Raw genomic sequence first — 14,221 nt, forward strand, 5'->3', positions numbered from 1 at the left:
AAAGATGACATCCGCAAAAGCCACTACAGTAGCGCATCGTGCCTGATGTTATTATTGGAATTATTAAATTTTTGTTTATACTTGAGAATACACGAAACAAAGGCCTTTAAACAGATTTTTCGACCTAGGAGGAGTGACGGCAGAGAATATTTGAAGGTGAGGTCGTTAACGTCCGTCGTCTGTCGTCGGGGATCCCGCCGTGGGCCGTCATTAATTTCGCGGTCGTTTGGCTAAGCCGTGTAGTTTTTTAGTTAATTTCGTAGCGCCGGAGGCGGCGATGCCAGCAGCGCGGGACTAATCCGATTACGCGAGTTCCAAGGGAAGGAGGCGCGACGGTTATGAAAAATTCCAGCAGCCGGGCCCTCGGTAAAAAGTAAACATTAAATTGTCGGCTAACCAACGAAATACTGGCATGAAATTATAACGAATCCCGGGAAAGAATATCTTCCCGACGGGGGTTGTTTCTGTTTCCCCGCTGGAAGTAAGAACCGTTGCCGTACAAGCCACCAAACAGCCGTCAGCCACCAGGGTAAAGTAACTGCTTGTTGCGCGTCGCTCGAGCCCGTTACGACATGGCAAAAACCGCGAATTCAAATGAGCGCCGTTACCATGGGGCGTTTATATGATAAAGAGTCGCCCTTAAGCGATATTTATATCCGACGCGGTCGGTTCAGCCGCGAAATAAATACGAAGCGTATGCTAAACCCCGCGCTTGTCTCTTTCGCGCTGCCCGAGCAGCGGCTCGGATTTTCGCGAGAAATCTTCACGGCGGTGATCCAGAGCTATCTGTCGAGCGTCGTTGCGGGGCTGCGGGTTGCAAATACCCCCGACATTGCTCTATCTCTGCCACAGATTAACATGGGGAAGACGTACCGCGTTACGAATACGTTTGCAATGACGAATGGTGTCTTGCTGGTGGCAGGGTGTGACCGAAGGCACATGTGCCAACGTTCGCCAAGGTTCCACGAACAAAGAGACATGCATTGTTCGTGTATGGTCAGAAATTGGGGGCGTTTCTGGATAAACAAGGTCGAAGATTCCGGGTTCGCCGAGGCGAGACGCGAGGATGTTTCGGTTCGGATAGATCAGCGACAAAAAAGTAGTCTCAACGAAATCTCCCGACGCGGGCGATCGCAGCTTCGATTCTTGTTTCGGTCGTCCAGCGCGGAGAAAACGAAGGCGGCGGACCGAATCGAATGGAAACTCGTTTCTTCGGAATAGCCTACCGGAAATTCCCAAAGGAATTGCCCTTTTCCGTGCGATATCAGACCCCGGAGCTTTCCACTTACCCGCTCAAGGGGGATCGTCTTCCGCAAGCACGATGCTGCGGCTGGTTTACGGCATCCCGCCGGAACCGAATTTCATAAGCGGATCTCTTAATCCAGGGACGAGTGCGCTTTACATATCGCTGCCGAGGATCGTCCTCTTTCGATTGTGTCCGCATCGTAATATCTGGATTTCCGGCATCGAGGAACTCCGCCCGGGTATTCTGGCCATTTCGCTGCATCTCCTCGTCGTAACCTCACCAAAGGCTTGCCCGTTATTTCTCGATAAACAAGCGTCCTCCCCACAATCCCCATGTAAAGCAAGGATTTCTTTGATACTTTTAGCAGGAGAGGCGAGGGTAGCAAAAGTACCTTCAATTTTGTCTCTAAAACATCAACCAAGCAGGCTTGTTGAACATCATTTGGTGTACATTCGATAGATTCCTGAGTTGAAACCATCCGGAGCCACGCGTTTGTGGACAGTGCACACGTTGATCTACTTCAAATCTTTGAACTGCTGTGTTGCGCGTATGTACGAACATACGTCTGATTGCATCGAACGTAAACAGTCGGTGGTCGGGGCTTTAACGCTCGGCTAGAAACTGCATGCGTTGCAAACTATTTGTTCCATGATACATGTTTGCCGAGCAAGGGCCATTTGATGGTCGAAAACATTCCTGAAAAGGAATCCTTGTTAGAAAAGCGATTAAATTTATATTAAGTATCGATGTTTTGCTTGCAGTTCCGTTGGTGAATATCAGCGTCGTGGAGGGAAAGCCAGCGGAATTGCCATGCGACATCACTCCGCCGGGAGAGGACACCCTGCACATGGTTTTCTGGTTCAAAGACGAGGCTGGAGTGCCCCTTTACACGTGAGTAACTCGTTTTATCGTTAGGACTGCCAAAAGATAGCCATCGAGAACTGTTCAGGTCTGTTGGAAGAAACGTCTTCCAAATACAGAAACTAAAAATCCATTCTTTGAAAAGAGACAGTTTCAAATTATATTTACCCAGCGATAGGAATCTGTGCAGACTTGCTCGTTGTAGGCTTCGATTCCTCGTTGGTTGGGGAAACGGTTGGCGTGCAAGGAATTCGTAACTTCCACGACTAATATGCAGTAAACTGCGGTCGGTGCATCGCGCTCTTTTCCACGTTACAGGAGCCAGTGGCGCGCCATGACACGCGGAATACAGGCCAGTCGGCGTTATTAAATGCGCGTCACTGTTCGCTGGCCAGTTGGCCCTCGCCACTCGAACTCGAAATTCCTTTCTGCATTCCGTTTCGCTGGACGTGGCCCGCGATGTTTCGCCGTTCCCGAGTTGGCCGTAATAACGCACCGCAAAAGGCAATCGTAAAGGGATTCTCCTCGCGAAGGCCACGTTTTTCCTTTACCCACCGACCAAATTTCCAGCAAACTTTTCCCGCGGCTGACCAGCAAAGTCGGCCAATTGATACATTCCAAAAGATCCAAAGTTTCGCTGAAATAAACCGTGGTCGCATAAAAAAATGCCGTTAGGGGCGAGAATGTAGGGTTGAAAATACGATTCCGTTCCGAGAATATAATTTTTCACTAATCGGTCCAACTGTGTTCCGTTCGCGCGGACGGATCGATGCGGGCGCGAAACGTTTTAATTGACAATTATTTCGCTCGATCGCGCCACCGTAATTTCCCTTAATGAACCTGCAAATCGGCCGTCTGAATTTAAATATAGCGCTACATCGTTCGGAATAATTTTTCGCTCCGCGAGATGATGAAACAGTGAGCTCAAGCCGCACGGCAAAAGCCCATCCTGAAAGCTATTTCTTATGAAATTCAATCCCTACGAGACACGAATCCCCTTAATTGACAATTATCACGGCCGATTACTCGTTATGATTTTTCTCCGGGAACTTCGGAGCGGACCGATTTAAATTGGACACTGGTGGCTCTCTCGCGCGATAATTTCTATCGGGTCGGCGCAATTAAAGCCGGCGCTCTTTCGAGGAGTTCTCGCGATCAAATTTCGCATAAATAAAGCGCCTTTAGACCATGGAACACGATGGATCAAAAAGGACCAAGTACTTAGTGCCTCGCCGGTAAACTAAAAGCTTTATTATGACTTCGCAAGAGTGAAACGCCTGAGAAACACCGAACGATGATTAGAAAACTTTCCAGCTTGCGTCAGTGATCTGTCGCAGCCGTGGCACCGGTTTGAAGTGCGCCACTCGAGTCGAAGGAACGCAAACAGCGGCAGACCCGATTCTTCCGCGTATATCCATGAAATCCAACGCTGCGTTTTATCCTTTACCGCGTTGTGTCGCGGAAACACGTTTCCCATTTTCATTCCCGTCGCGGACGTAGCATCAGCAAATAAGCCCACCACGTAACCCACGATTAATCCGTATTTTGAAACCCTTCGATACTTTCAACGAGATATCCGTGCACGGAAGACAAACATTGCGTTCCCCGACGGCGAGCAAATAAAACTCGAAAACGCTTATCCCCGGCTCAGCTATATCGCACGCATGTACTTCTGCCCTGTGGCCTTTGCCCTTTCCACCAGCCCTCCTCGTCCTGTCCCGGGCTCTTTTCCTGTTCCCGCGTACGTACATGCGCTGCTTCCTGTCCGCCGAATAGCCACGCCAACAAACGGCGGATAAAAATAGAATGGCCCCAGCCTGGACGGACAGCGCGATATTACCACGGTTTTTCGATATTTTTCGTAATTCGCGATAGTTTGGCGAAGTTTCGCAATTAAACTTGCACGGGCTAGTGCTCCGTCGGCCGCGAGATCCGATGGCGATCATTTTTCAATACTACCGCTACTATTCCGAACGCACGCGGGAAGAGAACTGTTTCTTGACGATTAATGGAGCGTCTGTCTTTAAACCTTATCCTCGAGGGAAGTTTCATCTATACGGCTGAGGGTAGTGTCAGGTTAAATGGGAAAATCTCACCTTGGATATATCGAGAAAGAAGCTAGAGAACTTCAAAGCAGTGCTGCTTGCACATCCACGTTTATGACACTGGTTGATGCTTGAGTTAGGAAGACCACGCGTCTCTTAATCAAATTTTACTATGGAGGTTTTTCCTTGTTTATTCCTGACTTTATTCAGGCGACACCCCGTGTATAGTGTTGCCATAGCACGGCTGCTGTTTTTCCTTGCAGTTTGTTCATCCGTATTCCATTACGCGCATGGCTGAATCAATATTTACGATGTTTTGATGGTTCCCCGACGAAGGTTGCGGTTGCGTTTGAAACAGTCAAGCGCGATCAACGTTGTCGCGAGTTATAGCGTGGCTACGAATTCACTGCTCGATCTCTCCGTACCTCTTCCTGGTTCTCGACAACTTTCGAAAATTTAATTCAAACTAGTTTCGTTCCAAGATTTCTCTTTCTCCGCTTTTTGTAAGAATTTTTGTTCTGAACTTTTGTAAGGACAATTGAATCGATCCGTTTAGCTCCATCCACTGTGAAATATGCTACACGTGGTGTATCAAGCTGTGAACCTGACAATGAAAAGTGTGAATCCATACATCCCACCAGTGAAAAGGCTGAAGTCGATCGTTTAATCGCTGTCGATGGCAGTCACCTATACGTGTCATCGAGGTTCACCGAGACAACTGCAACGTCGCGTCCGTCAGGGTCCTCTATAGCGGTTGAGCGTACACGCCTAATGAGGATCGCAGCGACGCACAATCAACTTCCTGGCACGTAATTATAGCGTGTCGATAAATTTCAATCGGCGGCTGAAGGGATACCGCGACGCGGGTACGAGGGAGGCGGCTTGCTTTCGAGATTCTGGCAGCTTTATCGGCGAATAATTGATAACCGTTGCGACGCCTAGGTGTTGTTCGCGTATCAACGTAACTGCACCGTCGGAAACTCGGATGGAATCGTTGTGTGCGCATACTTCAACGGGCCGCGTGATTAATTGACGTCCTCCGTCCGTGGTATTGGCGCCAATTGAAAAACTAGGGAGCAAGATTGCCACGATTATCGATAAATCATCCAAGATTCCGTGCCGTAGGCAAAACGACTCGATTAGACGCGATGATGACGTTGGCAACCTCAAAGACGAGAGAGTGGAAGTAACCGCGCGACAGTTACCAAACGGAGGACTCTGTTTCTTGTTGATCGAATTATAATTTTCAACAGATGTCCCCATTCTGTAAAATTGAAGTCGAGAATCCTCAACCCATACCTCGGGTATTGGTAATGGGGGATTTCAGAGCCTTATGCGAGTCCCTTTAAATGAAATCGCGCCATCGACACGTACGAAGCGACACCGAGCGGGTTTTTCCGCGCGTTACCAGTTCGTAAGCCATTCAAAGTAACGATTACTATGATAAGAACGGGTCTACGAGTCTCTCTCGGCGCGCTGTAGTCCGACCTTTATTCGTCTCTCGACGCTTCCTTCGGGATCATCGCGTCGTTCACACTTTCGTCGTTGCCTCGCCTATCTCCAGCCAAGTGGTTTCCAAAACTTCTTCAATCGCGTTCACCTGGAAAAGAAAGAATTTTTGTTAGAATATATATCTAATTGAAATAAAAAAGTACTTTTGTTACACTTACGAAGTTGTTTATTTTTCTCCGTTTCAAATTTCTATCCACTTTATTAAAAATTAGTCGAATAGAGACTCAAAATCTACAGGAGGGAACAAGTCGCGGGGTTCGTATGCAACCGAGTTTGTTAAAATTAATAGTCCACGCGCAGGATTTGAATTCAAAAGCGGACAGGCCGATTGAGCGCCGGCGGCGGCGCTCCCGTTTCGTCACGTTAATTGCGTATTTATGAAAATTCGAAACGCGTCATAATAATCGGATTTCTGGATGCAAATCCCGCCACCGCGGGGGTTATTTACAGCGTTAGCAGTTGGAGATCAAAGGGCTGATTCGATTCGCTGGGAAGCCGACTGGACAAGCAATTTCCTGCGGGATACGCAGCGCGGCGCGACTAGGGAAACCTTCGCGGGAAAATATGCAGGAAGCGTGGAATAAAGTTTCCGTAAACGAGCTTTTGAGGAATACGATTTTGCGAATCTAGAAAGACTACCAAGGCTAGCATATTTGAAAAGAGAAGTTGAAAATTGACAATGATTAATTGTACCACGTTTAGTGGATGCACTTGTGTCTAACTAACCTGTAATTAACTCTATCAAAAAGGTATCAACACGCCGTGATTTTCCGGGGCAATTTCAGCGCCGACGATCGAATATTTTCGGTGTAGGTTGGGAAAAGGATGGGTGGGGGCCAGGTTGAATAGACTCGCGAATACTTATCCCGTTGTTTACGAAGCCATCTCATTAGGGAAGTATTCGGAAGCTCGCGGACATATCAATGTTGCGTGTGCTCGTTGGCGCACTAATTATAACATACCATGCGAGGAAGGGTCGGTATGCGAACTATGCTCGTAGCTGAACACACGACCTGCCCTCTTGGCAACCCCTGTCCTTGTAAACGACACACGCGCGATCCTACTGCCGCTTTTCGTCGCGTCCTGTTATCAAACATTCATTATGTGTCCCCTCTTATAGCTTACGGCGGCTATCACGGCTTGGAACCTTTGTTCGAATAAATGTTAGCCGTCGAATTAATGATGATATCTGTTTTCTCACTATATCGCGTTGCTTGCGATTCCAAAAATGTTTCAAATGAAATAATAATGCCTCTGCTTGGAAAGAAAATAAATTTTCTGTCTAGAAAAATTTGGACAATTTTATAGAACAAAGATTATTCGAACCATCAGGGTTTACGCGCTTGGAAGCTGACGCACTGGACGCAATAAAGTGCTGACGGTGACTGCGGCGTCCACGAAATTGTCCCGGTACAGACAGTTGGCGCTATTACCAAACGTTAAGATATCCCTCTTTCTTCTATCAAAACTACCATGTAAATGCGAGTCAGCGTTTTAAAGAAAGGGATGAATCCAGGGGGACGGAAACGAATCCCAGAACGCGCGTAACGGAAACAGCAGAGAATCACATCTAGTTCGAGAATCGCTTTTATTAGACAGAGTTGTCGACTCTTCCAGTGTCTTTGTTCTCGCGAGCTTTGGGTTTGTCTAAATGTTAAGGCAGTACTGTGGGTAATACGGTTAATTGAAACAATAAAAGAACAAGGAAATCTTCCGACGAAATTGTTGAGAACAGAGTTTGCTTGCTTTGGAAGTCTAGGAAAACTGAGTTTTCGTATTATAATTAGGGTTCCAGAGAATGCAATTAAAGGGTTGATCCTTCTTCAGAGCAGGCTAAACCCCACCATAATCGATCCTGGAATAGTTACTTCATAGGGGAACTATGTGTTTAAACGGACATAATTTATGAGGCAGGTATATAGAGCTAGGTCGGACTTCGCAAGGTGACCCCTGGAGATCCTAATCGGCATCTTGACCCGGGACCACCTTCCTGACCCCGTTTGCCCCCGGGCGTCTAACCGAGCTCTCGATCCCGCTGAAGTATAGGCTCCGTGGAAACCACTGATCTCCAGGGTTAATCCGAACGCGGACGCGTTTTCCACTCGTAGTTCACCGTTAACGACGACAACGCGATTCCACTCGATAAACTCCCTTCCTAACTCATTGGGGAAACATCACTAGTCGATACAAGGGTGCCTTCATACCATCTTCCAACGACCATTACAATTTAACCACTCCAGGAACAGAATTGTATTAGGTCATCCTATAAGTTCGTGTTGCTGACTTACTTTAGGAAAGAGAGAATCTCAAAATTCCCAATTACTTTCCGAGTAATAAAAATCGAAATAACGTACAAAATTTTTGACGAACACGCCGCTGGATTCTACGTAATTGTTTAATCGACTGGTCGTATTTCAAAAAACGATTCACGCTATCCGAGCGGCAATAAATTTCTACGCTAGTCCGCGATAAACGAGAAAATAAAATATGCAAGGTCCAATTTTTCCAAACTAACAGGAAATATTTTTTTCAAGTGTAGAGAGTCGGACGATTTAATGCGACGCGACCGGCGGTTCTATCTAGATAAAACGTATCCGCGTTTTGAAAGCTGTTTTCGGTGGTATTTTTTAAGAGTGAAATATCGACATGGGCGACAAAGGACGTGCCACTAAATAAATCAATCACTGAAACTCAAAAAATTGGATACATTTTCCCACATCAAGAGGTGTTCAAATAATGCGTCAACTCATTGTGGCACAGAACGTTCGCTTATCGAATGAATTTTTTAATCGAACGAACGGCCGTTATTTGAATGACCGTCTCAAAAACAAAAAAAAAAAAAAACAATCATGCTAACCCTGTTTAAACAGGGATATTCCAGATGGTCACCAGACCACACCTCGAGGTTTAACGATCGATCAGTCTGGTCGTTGAAAACGTTGCGATTTTTCCGCTGAAAAAAAAGTTGCCGCTCGAGGGGGTGGGTAGGCTCGATTGTTCTCATTTGGTACATAAACTCAGCTGCCGCGAATCGCTGGTAGTCTCGAATCAAATTTTAGAAAATAACGGAATTCGATTTCCAGGCCGGCCAGCGCACACAAAGGAGGTTTTCGCTTGTTGCTGTTGGCGAATTTCAGGTGCGCATCGAGGGTTACCAAGGGGAGAATCGGGGGTCTCGACATTGCGTTTCCGGTGTTGACCGCGGGGCGACGTTTCATTGTTCGATCGCGTCGCGAAGCCGAACCCGCCGCGGCGTAACGCTCGCGAGTGATTTATACGCGTATGAACCACAGGGGAGTAAGGGGGGAGGGGTCGCCGATAATTACGGTAATTACAATTAATCAGATTTATGCGTGTTAACTATAAATCTGATTAGATCCGGTTACATTGGTACGATAATGATTAAATCTCTGTAAACGCGCAAACCCCGACTCTCTGGTCAAGTACAAATTATTGTGCGAACGCAGCGCAAACCTGCAAACCACCCTCCACCCCGTCGTCTAGTATTGTTGATCGAATTTCAGCGCGGATAATGCTTGACGCGACCACTGGGACCACGACGCGAACGATAAAGAAAAAGCTCGAGTGTCGTGGAGTTTATGGTCTGTCTTCGGTCGACTCTATTTCTGCGATTCGACAGCTGTGACCTCGACGCTGGACGTCATGGAATAAAATTTTCGACCACGGGGTGGTCCCTTGATCCCTAATCGAAACACCGCCACCGCAGGTGACGACGGCCTGCTGTAAAATTTCAAAGGGCGCTCGGTCCAGATTTTCAGTGAAATAATAGGAATCAAGTTTTACACGAGGAATTTTGAATAGATTTGTCGTGATTTGAAGAATTAAAATTAATACATTAGGACGTATAAATCAGAGATTCAAATATTTAGTAGTTTCTCTTTTTTTTTAAAAAAGAGTCTACTATATATTTAAAATTTTTGAAAGAAAGAGCAAACAAATTCATCGCTACAATTAACCTCAGTAATCCTATTTCGACACAAAATTGTGGCAAAAGTGTTATCAATTTTCGAGGAGCCTCACTGCTAAATTCCCCGAGGGGTCAGGCGCGGATTCATGCGAAAACGAAGGGGTTGGAAGTTACGTTCGGTTACGGGGCCGTTTCGGGAGCGGCGTAGGATTCGCCTAGTTTCCGATCGAGATTTTCGAATGGAGTTCTCCGCGAAGCAATAGGTTCCGACCTACGAATCCGGGGCCAAGACCTAGGCGAGGAAGATCGCCCGACCAGTTTCGACCCGGCACGTAATCCAGGGGCGAATCCCCAAGATCAACGGTCCGGTTTCAGCGGAAGCCCTCCGTCGACCATTCGACCTTTGCTAACCGATTCGTAGCTAGCCTGCCCCACCAGCGCGAAGAACGATCCTCGCTAGAAATTTCACTCTGTTTGCCCACCACTCCATCTTTACCGTTTAACGATCGCGTTACGGGGATCGCGTGTGGCCAGCGTTTCGCTTCCACCCTTACTCCGTCTCGCTACCAAGAAACTTTTTCTCGTTTCAACTTTCTTCCTTGGACGCTTGGACTCGTCGCGATCCTGCGAATTTATTTCACTTCTTCGGGGTTTTGAGCTGCAGATGTATTTTATCGATACTCTCCCAACGTAAAGAGATTCATCCAATGACTAATTACAGCAGAATTATTGCACGCGTGTCTTTAAAAAGTTTGTGTCAGAGATAAGGCTACTTTGGTAAATATTAAATATTGACAAAGTATTCGGCACGAATTCATGGATAACCTAATAGTACAAGGCACATACCTTTAAATGCAACGACAAATTTTCACCTATCAATACCCTATTCCCTATCACTATCAATCGCGAATGTAGCATAGATTGTAGCATAGTTCTGATCGACTAGAAAAACATCGATCCTCCGTGTAAGAATCACTTCGAGGTATCTCAGAGGCACCTGAAAGACGGTCAGCCGCGAATGGAGATGTGGATCGTGCGAGTATCATCCACCCTTCCGCGCTGCGAACCCCATAAATCAGCCCGCGCTGTGACGTCGTTCATCCCCCCGCTCTATTTCTCTTCCCTTTGCTCTCAGCCGCTTATCCTCTGTTGGCGATGCCCCGGGGCTGCTCGTCGGTGCCTCCTCTTTTCCAAGAGACCCTCCGCATCGACGAGGGGCAAATAAGCGACAACGAGGCGTCCTGTCCCTCTCGGCGTCGCTGGGAACGCGTGCAACCGTAATCAAGGACGTTGCAAGCCGCGTGGGGTATCGGCTCCCAACCAGGTGTCTGCTCTCGAAGCGGGTGTCGCTGGCGTGCGCGCGCGTGCCGAGGGTTGCGCGAACCCGATACGGGAGGGTGGTTATTGGTGGGTGGTGGCGTGCAAGTCGTGCGAGGCTACCATGGCCAGCATGCAACCGACCCTAACCGCCACCGCCGACACTATCATCCACGTGGAATGGATTATAGAATAATACCGAGATCCGAATCGCGTAATGCCCCGCGAAACCACCCTCTATCGAGCTCGAACCCCTCCGCGGGCCTCCTGGGTTGGATATCTTCGATCGACTTCACGAATACCGATTTCCCAGGACGTTTAGATGCGAAAGATTGTCGAAAGTCGAGCTGCGAGCGGATGAGAGGAATGGGAGATTGGGAGGAATAATATTTTCGTTTGGGAAGTTGTTGAAGCTTTGTGCAGTGAAAATAGGAATAGTTTCCTGTACTTCCAGAAGCAAACCATACCAGTTTTGGTAGCTATTCAAAATTCCCAACATGTTAAATAAAGTCTTTTGCATGCGCACGCACTATATAAAATATATTGTTGACCCGTTACTGGTCGAAATAACGCTTCATCCCGATATAATTCGAACTCTCGGCAACCCCGCAAGCTATCTACCGATTAACTTCTGACTCTGCAATTATTTACTTTCCAAGCCAATATTCGGCTCGTCGTAAAACGCACGGAGGGCGTGGAGCTGACCGCAGAGGGGCTGTAACGAAAATTTAAACGCGTTGCGAATCGCCAGAATCACGCAAATCGGCGATATCCGCGGCGACGCGAGCCGCCCGCGCAACAATAGTCGTATCCGCGGATTTCGCTCGACGCCGATGAACCCGTCGCGTCCGTAATTGTAACGCCAGGCAGATTGTTACAACGCGGTCGCGCAGTTCGCGCGGGACGATCGGCAAAAGCGCTTCATCGCGCTTCTTGTCGCCCGTGAACCGCGAAACAACACGAAAGATCGTTGGCACTATGTAAATCGGTCTCTGTGTGCTGTCTCTGCGACGCCATTGTCGCGCGACACATCAACCATGGTCGCGTACTATTCCCAATGTCGCGGTTTATTTGGAGAGTGAGGGGGTGGAAATCGATGTGGCGATTTTGTTGTTTAGGGGTGGATCGAGACTGGTGGATTAGTGGAAATATCAAACTTGTCACTTGATTTAGACAAATGTCTTCGATAGACATAAAGGGTGCGAATATTTATGGGACTGACTGTACCTACCAAGAATAATTCACGAGAGTGTTCTGTCATTTGACAACTGTTCGTGTTAAATGAGCCTGCCTAATCCCGAGCGAAAATCACTTAACGAAGCGTGGTATGTTATAAGTGTAGCCTGATAAAAATAAAACACACGTAGTTAAACGGAGAAACGTGCTTTGTTGCTTGCCGATCCGCCACGCAACAGCGTACAAAGCACGCTTCGTCAACAAATCGAGAGTCTCGCTTCTCTTTCCGTTCGCCGGCCGATTGTTTCGTCTAATTGGCGGAGGAACTCGAGTGGCTGCACTCGAACGATCGCTGCTCGAAATCACAGTGCTCGTTCGATTCGTTTCGTCTCCGTTTCAAAGTTCACGGATTTTCGATCATGGGTCTGTCTCCAAATCCTCCCGTCCTCGACACGCTCGTTTCGCTCTTTCCATCTGCGGAGATCTATATCGATGCACGCTGGAAATCCTGTCGCTACGAGGCTGAAAATTGTAACCTAATAGCGTCAAATAACGTTTCTGTGTAAAATATCATTCAAATTTTAACTGGAAATTTGACCCATCTCGCACATGAATCTTTCCTTGCGCGTATACACGAATAATTCCATCTGTGCACAATTCTTGAGTCCATCTTCCAGCTACGATTCCGTTCTGGAATTCCCAACGTTCACCTCATCTTCTATGGAATTTCCGTAAGATTACGGCGATCGTGTCTACGAGGAACTACCAGGAAACTACATTACCCCGCTACATTATTCATAAATTTTAACAACGGTGCGCTCCATCGACGTGCCAGCGTCGCGTCTCGCGCACGACGTATGCAGGCGTCCTTTCGAGTTGCATCCCTCGAGTGCAACCCTTCGACGCACGCGTGGGTGTCTCTAGAATCTAGAGTCTAGATGAAGCACGGCAAATAGTTACGCCGAAGACCGTTGCCAGGGGGGATCCAGCGAGATCGTCGAACGAGCTCTCTGCGCATTATCGCGAAACCAGTGTCCGCTCGGTCCTTTCCGCCCTTTCAATAGCAAGCAGTCGGTCGTGCGGTCGGGCAAACGTTCAGCGACGTCGTTATCGTTACGAGTTCGTGACCATTATGCGCTGGTCGCTTTGTAATAATACTGACGATAACGACACGCCACACAGAACATTTGCCCGCCGTTTCAAAGAGGTCGTTAGAGTTTTACACCGTAACCGACTCCCATCCGACGCAACTTTCAATCGTCATCGACCACGATAATCTGCATAGACCTGGATGGGTCAGCTATGCTGCTCTGTTGAGTCTAAGAAGCGTGGAGCCTATGATTATTTAAATCTCGAGTCCGAGTTGCCCCTCACTTTTGAGATGTGATTATTTTCATGTAGAAACTTGTGGAATGAATCTCGATCTCAAGTCTGGCTAGTCCTTTGAGAGTTACTTCCATGTCTTTCTCGACATCGAGCCTAGTGCCAGGAAAATAACACTCCCGAATCTCCCTAAATTTGTCAGACGGACGGTTTCCACGCGCTGGTCTTGGCTGATCGCGTCGGAGTTTCCCCGAATTATTCGACGCGGAAAATCGCGCGCTGAAAACGGGTCGATGGGTCGATGACAATAATTCCGCGAACGTCTGCAGGCAACCCGTCGACCCGCGCCTGGGAAACGTGTTATCACCCCGGAGTCGTAACGTTTCCCGTCGATTCCGCGCGATTGAAAAGCTGCGCGACGATGACACGGCCAGGCATTCAGCTTTAATTTCAGCCGAGCGCCGCCCGGAGTACGCTCGAATTTAGAGCCGCGTTATTCGTCGATCTGCAGAGCCCCACGGTGTAACCGTCGTGCTCGTTCGCGTAAACGTTAATTTTCAATACGTCTCCTACGTTTTCCGTTTCCCAATTCATCGATTCCGTCTGGCCGCGGAGACAGGAATTTGATATCCGATGCGCGGCTGTTATTGTTGCTGCATCTGCATCGGCTCGACGTTATTGCAGTCGAGTCGACCGTGATCGACGCGCAATGAAATCGCGGGAAAACAATGGCGGAGATGGGATTCCAGTGGCCATTAGACGCTAGATAAATCCGATGAGTTTAATGGAACCGGAGGGAATCTATTCGCAGGT

The 14,221-nt window shown here is 47.9% G+C and overlaps 1 protein-coding gene and 1 long non-coding RNA gene across 7 annotated transcripts in view; one reads left to right on the top strand and one right to left on the bottom strand.

The window, feature by feature from the left end:
* Window positions 1-14,221, top strand: part of LOC128879873 (nephrin-like) — a 347,536-nt gene that overhangs the window by 127,202 nt on the left and 206,113 nt on the right. For all 5 annotated transcript variants that reach the window (XM_054129420.1, XM_054129422.1, XM_054129421.1 and 2 more), the window contains one exon: window positions 2,008-2,137. In XM_054129420.1, the coding sequence (XP_053985395.1) occupies window positions 2,008-2,137 (130 nt within the window). The remainder of the gene's footprint in view (window positions 1-2,007; window positions 2,138-14,221) is intronic.
* The window catches only part of LOC128879880 (uncharacterized), a 73,403-nt gene that overhangs the window by 20,798 nt on the left and 38,384 nt on the right, over window positions 1-14,221 (bottom strand). The window contains exon 2 of one of the 2 annotated variants that reach the window (XR_008457713.1): window positions 5,641-5,752. This is a non-coding gene — a long non-coding RNA (uncharacterized LOC128879880). Of the gene's footprint in view, window positions 1-4,203; window positions 5,753-14,221 lie in introns of both variants that reach the window. The other variant, XR_008457714.1, reaches the window with a different exon arrangement.

The sequence above is a fragment of the Hylaeus volcanicus genome, chromosome 7 (genome assembly GCF_026283585.1).
Source record: "Hylaeus volcanicus isolate JK05 chromosome 7, UHH_iyHylVolc1.0_haploid, whole genome shotgun sequence".
Lineage (NCBI taxonomy): Eukaryota > Metazoa > Arthropoda > Insecta > Hymenoptera > Colletidae > Hylaeus > Hylaeus volcanicus.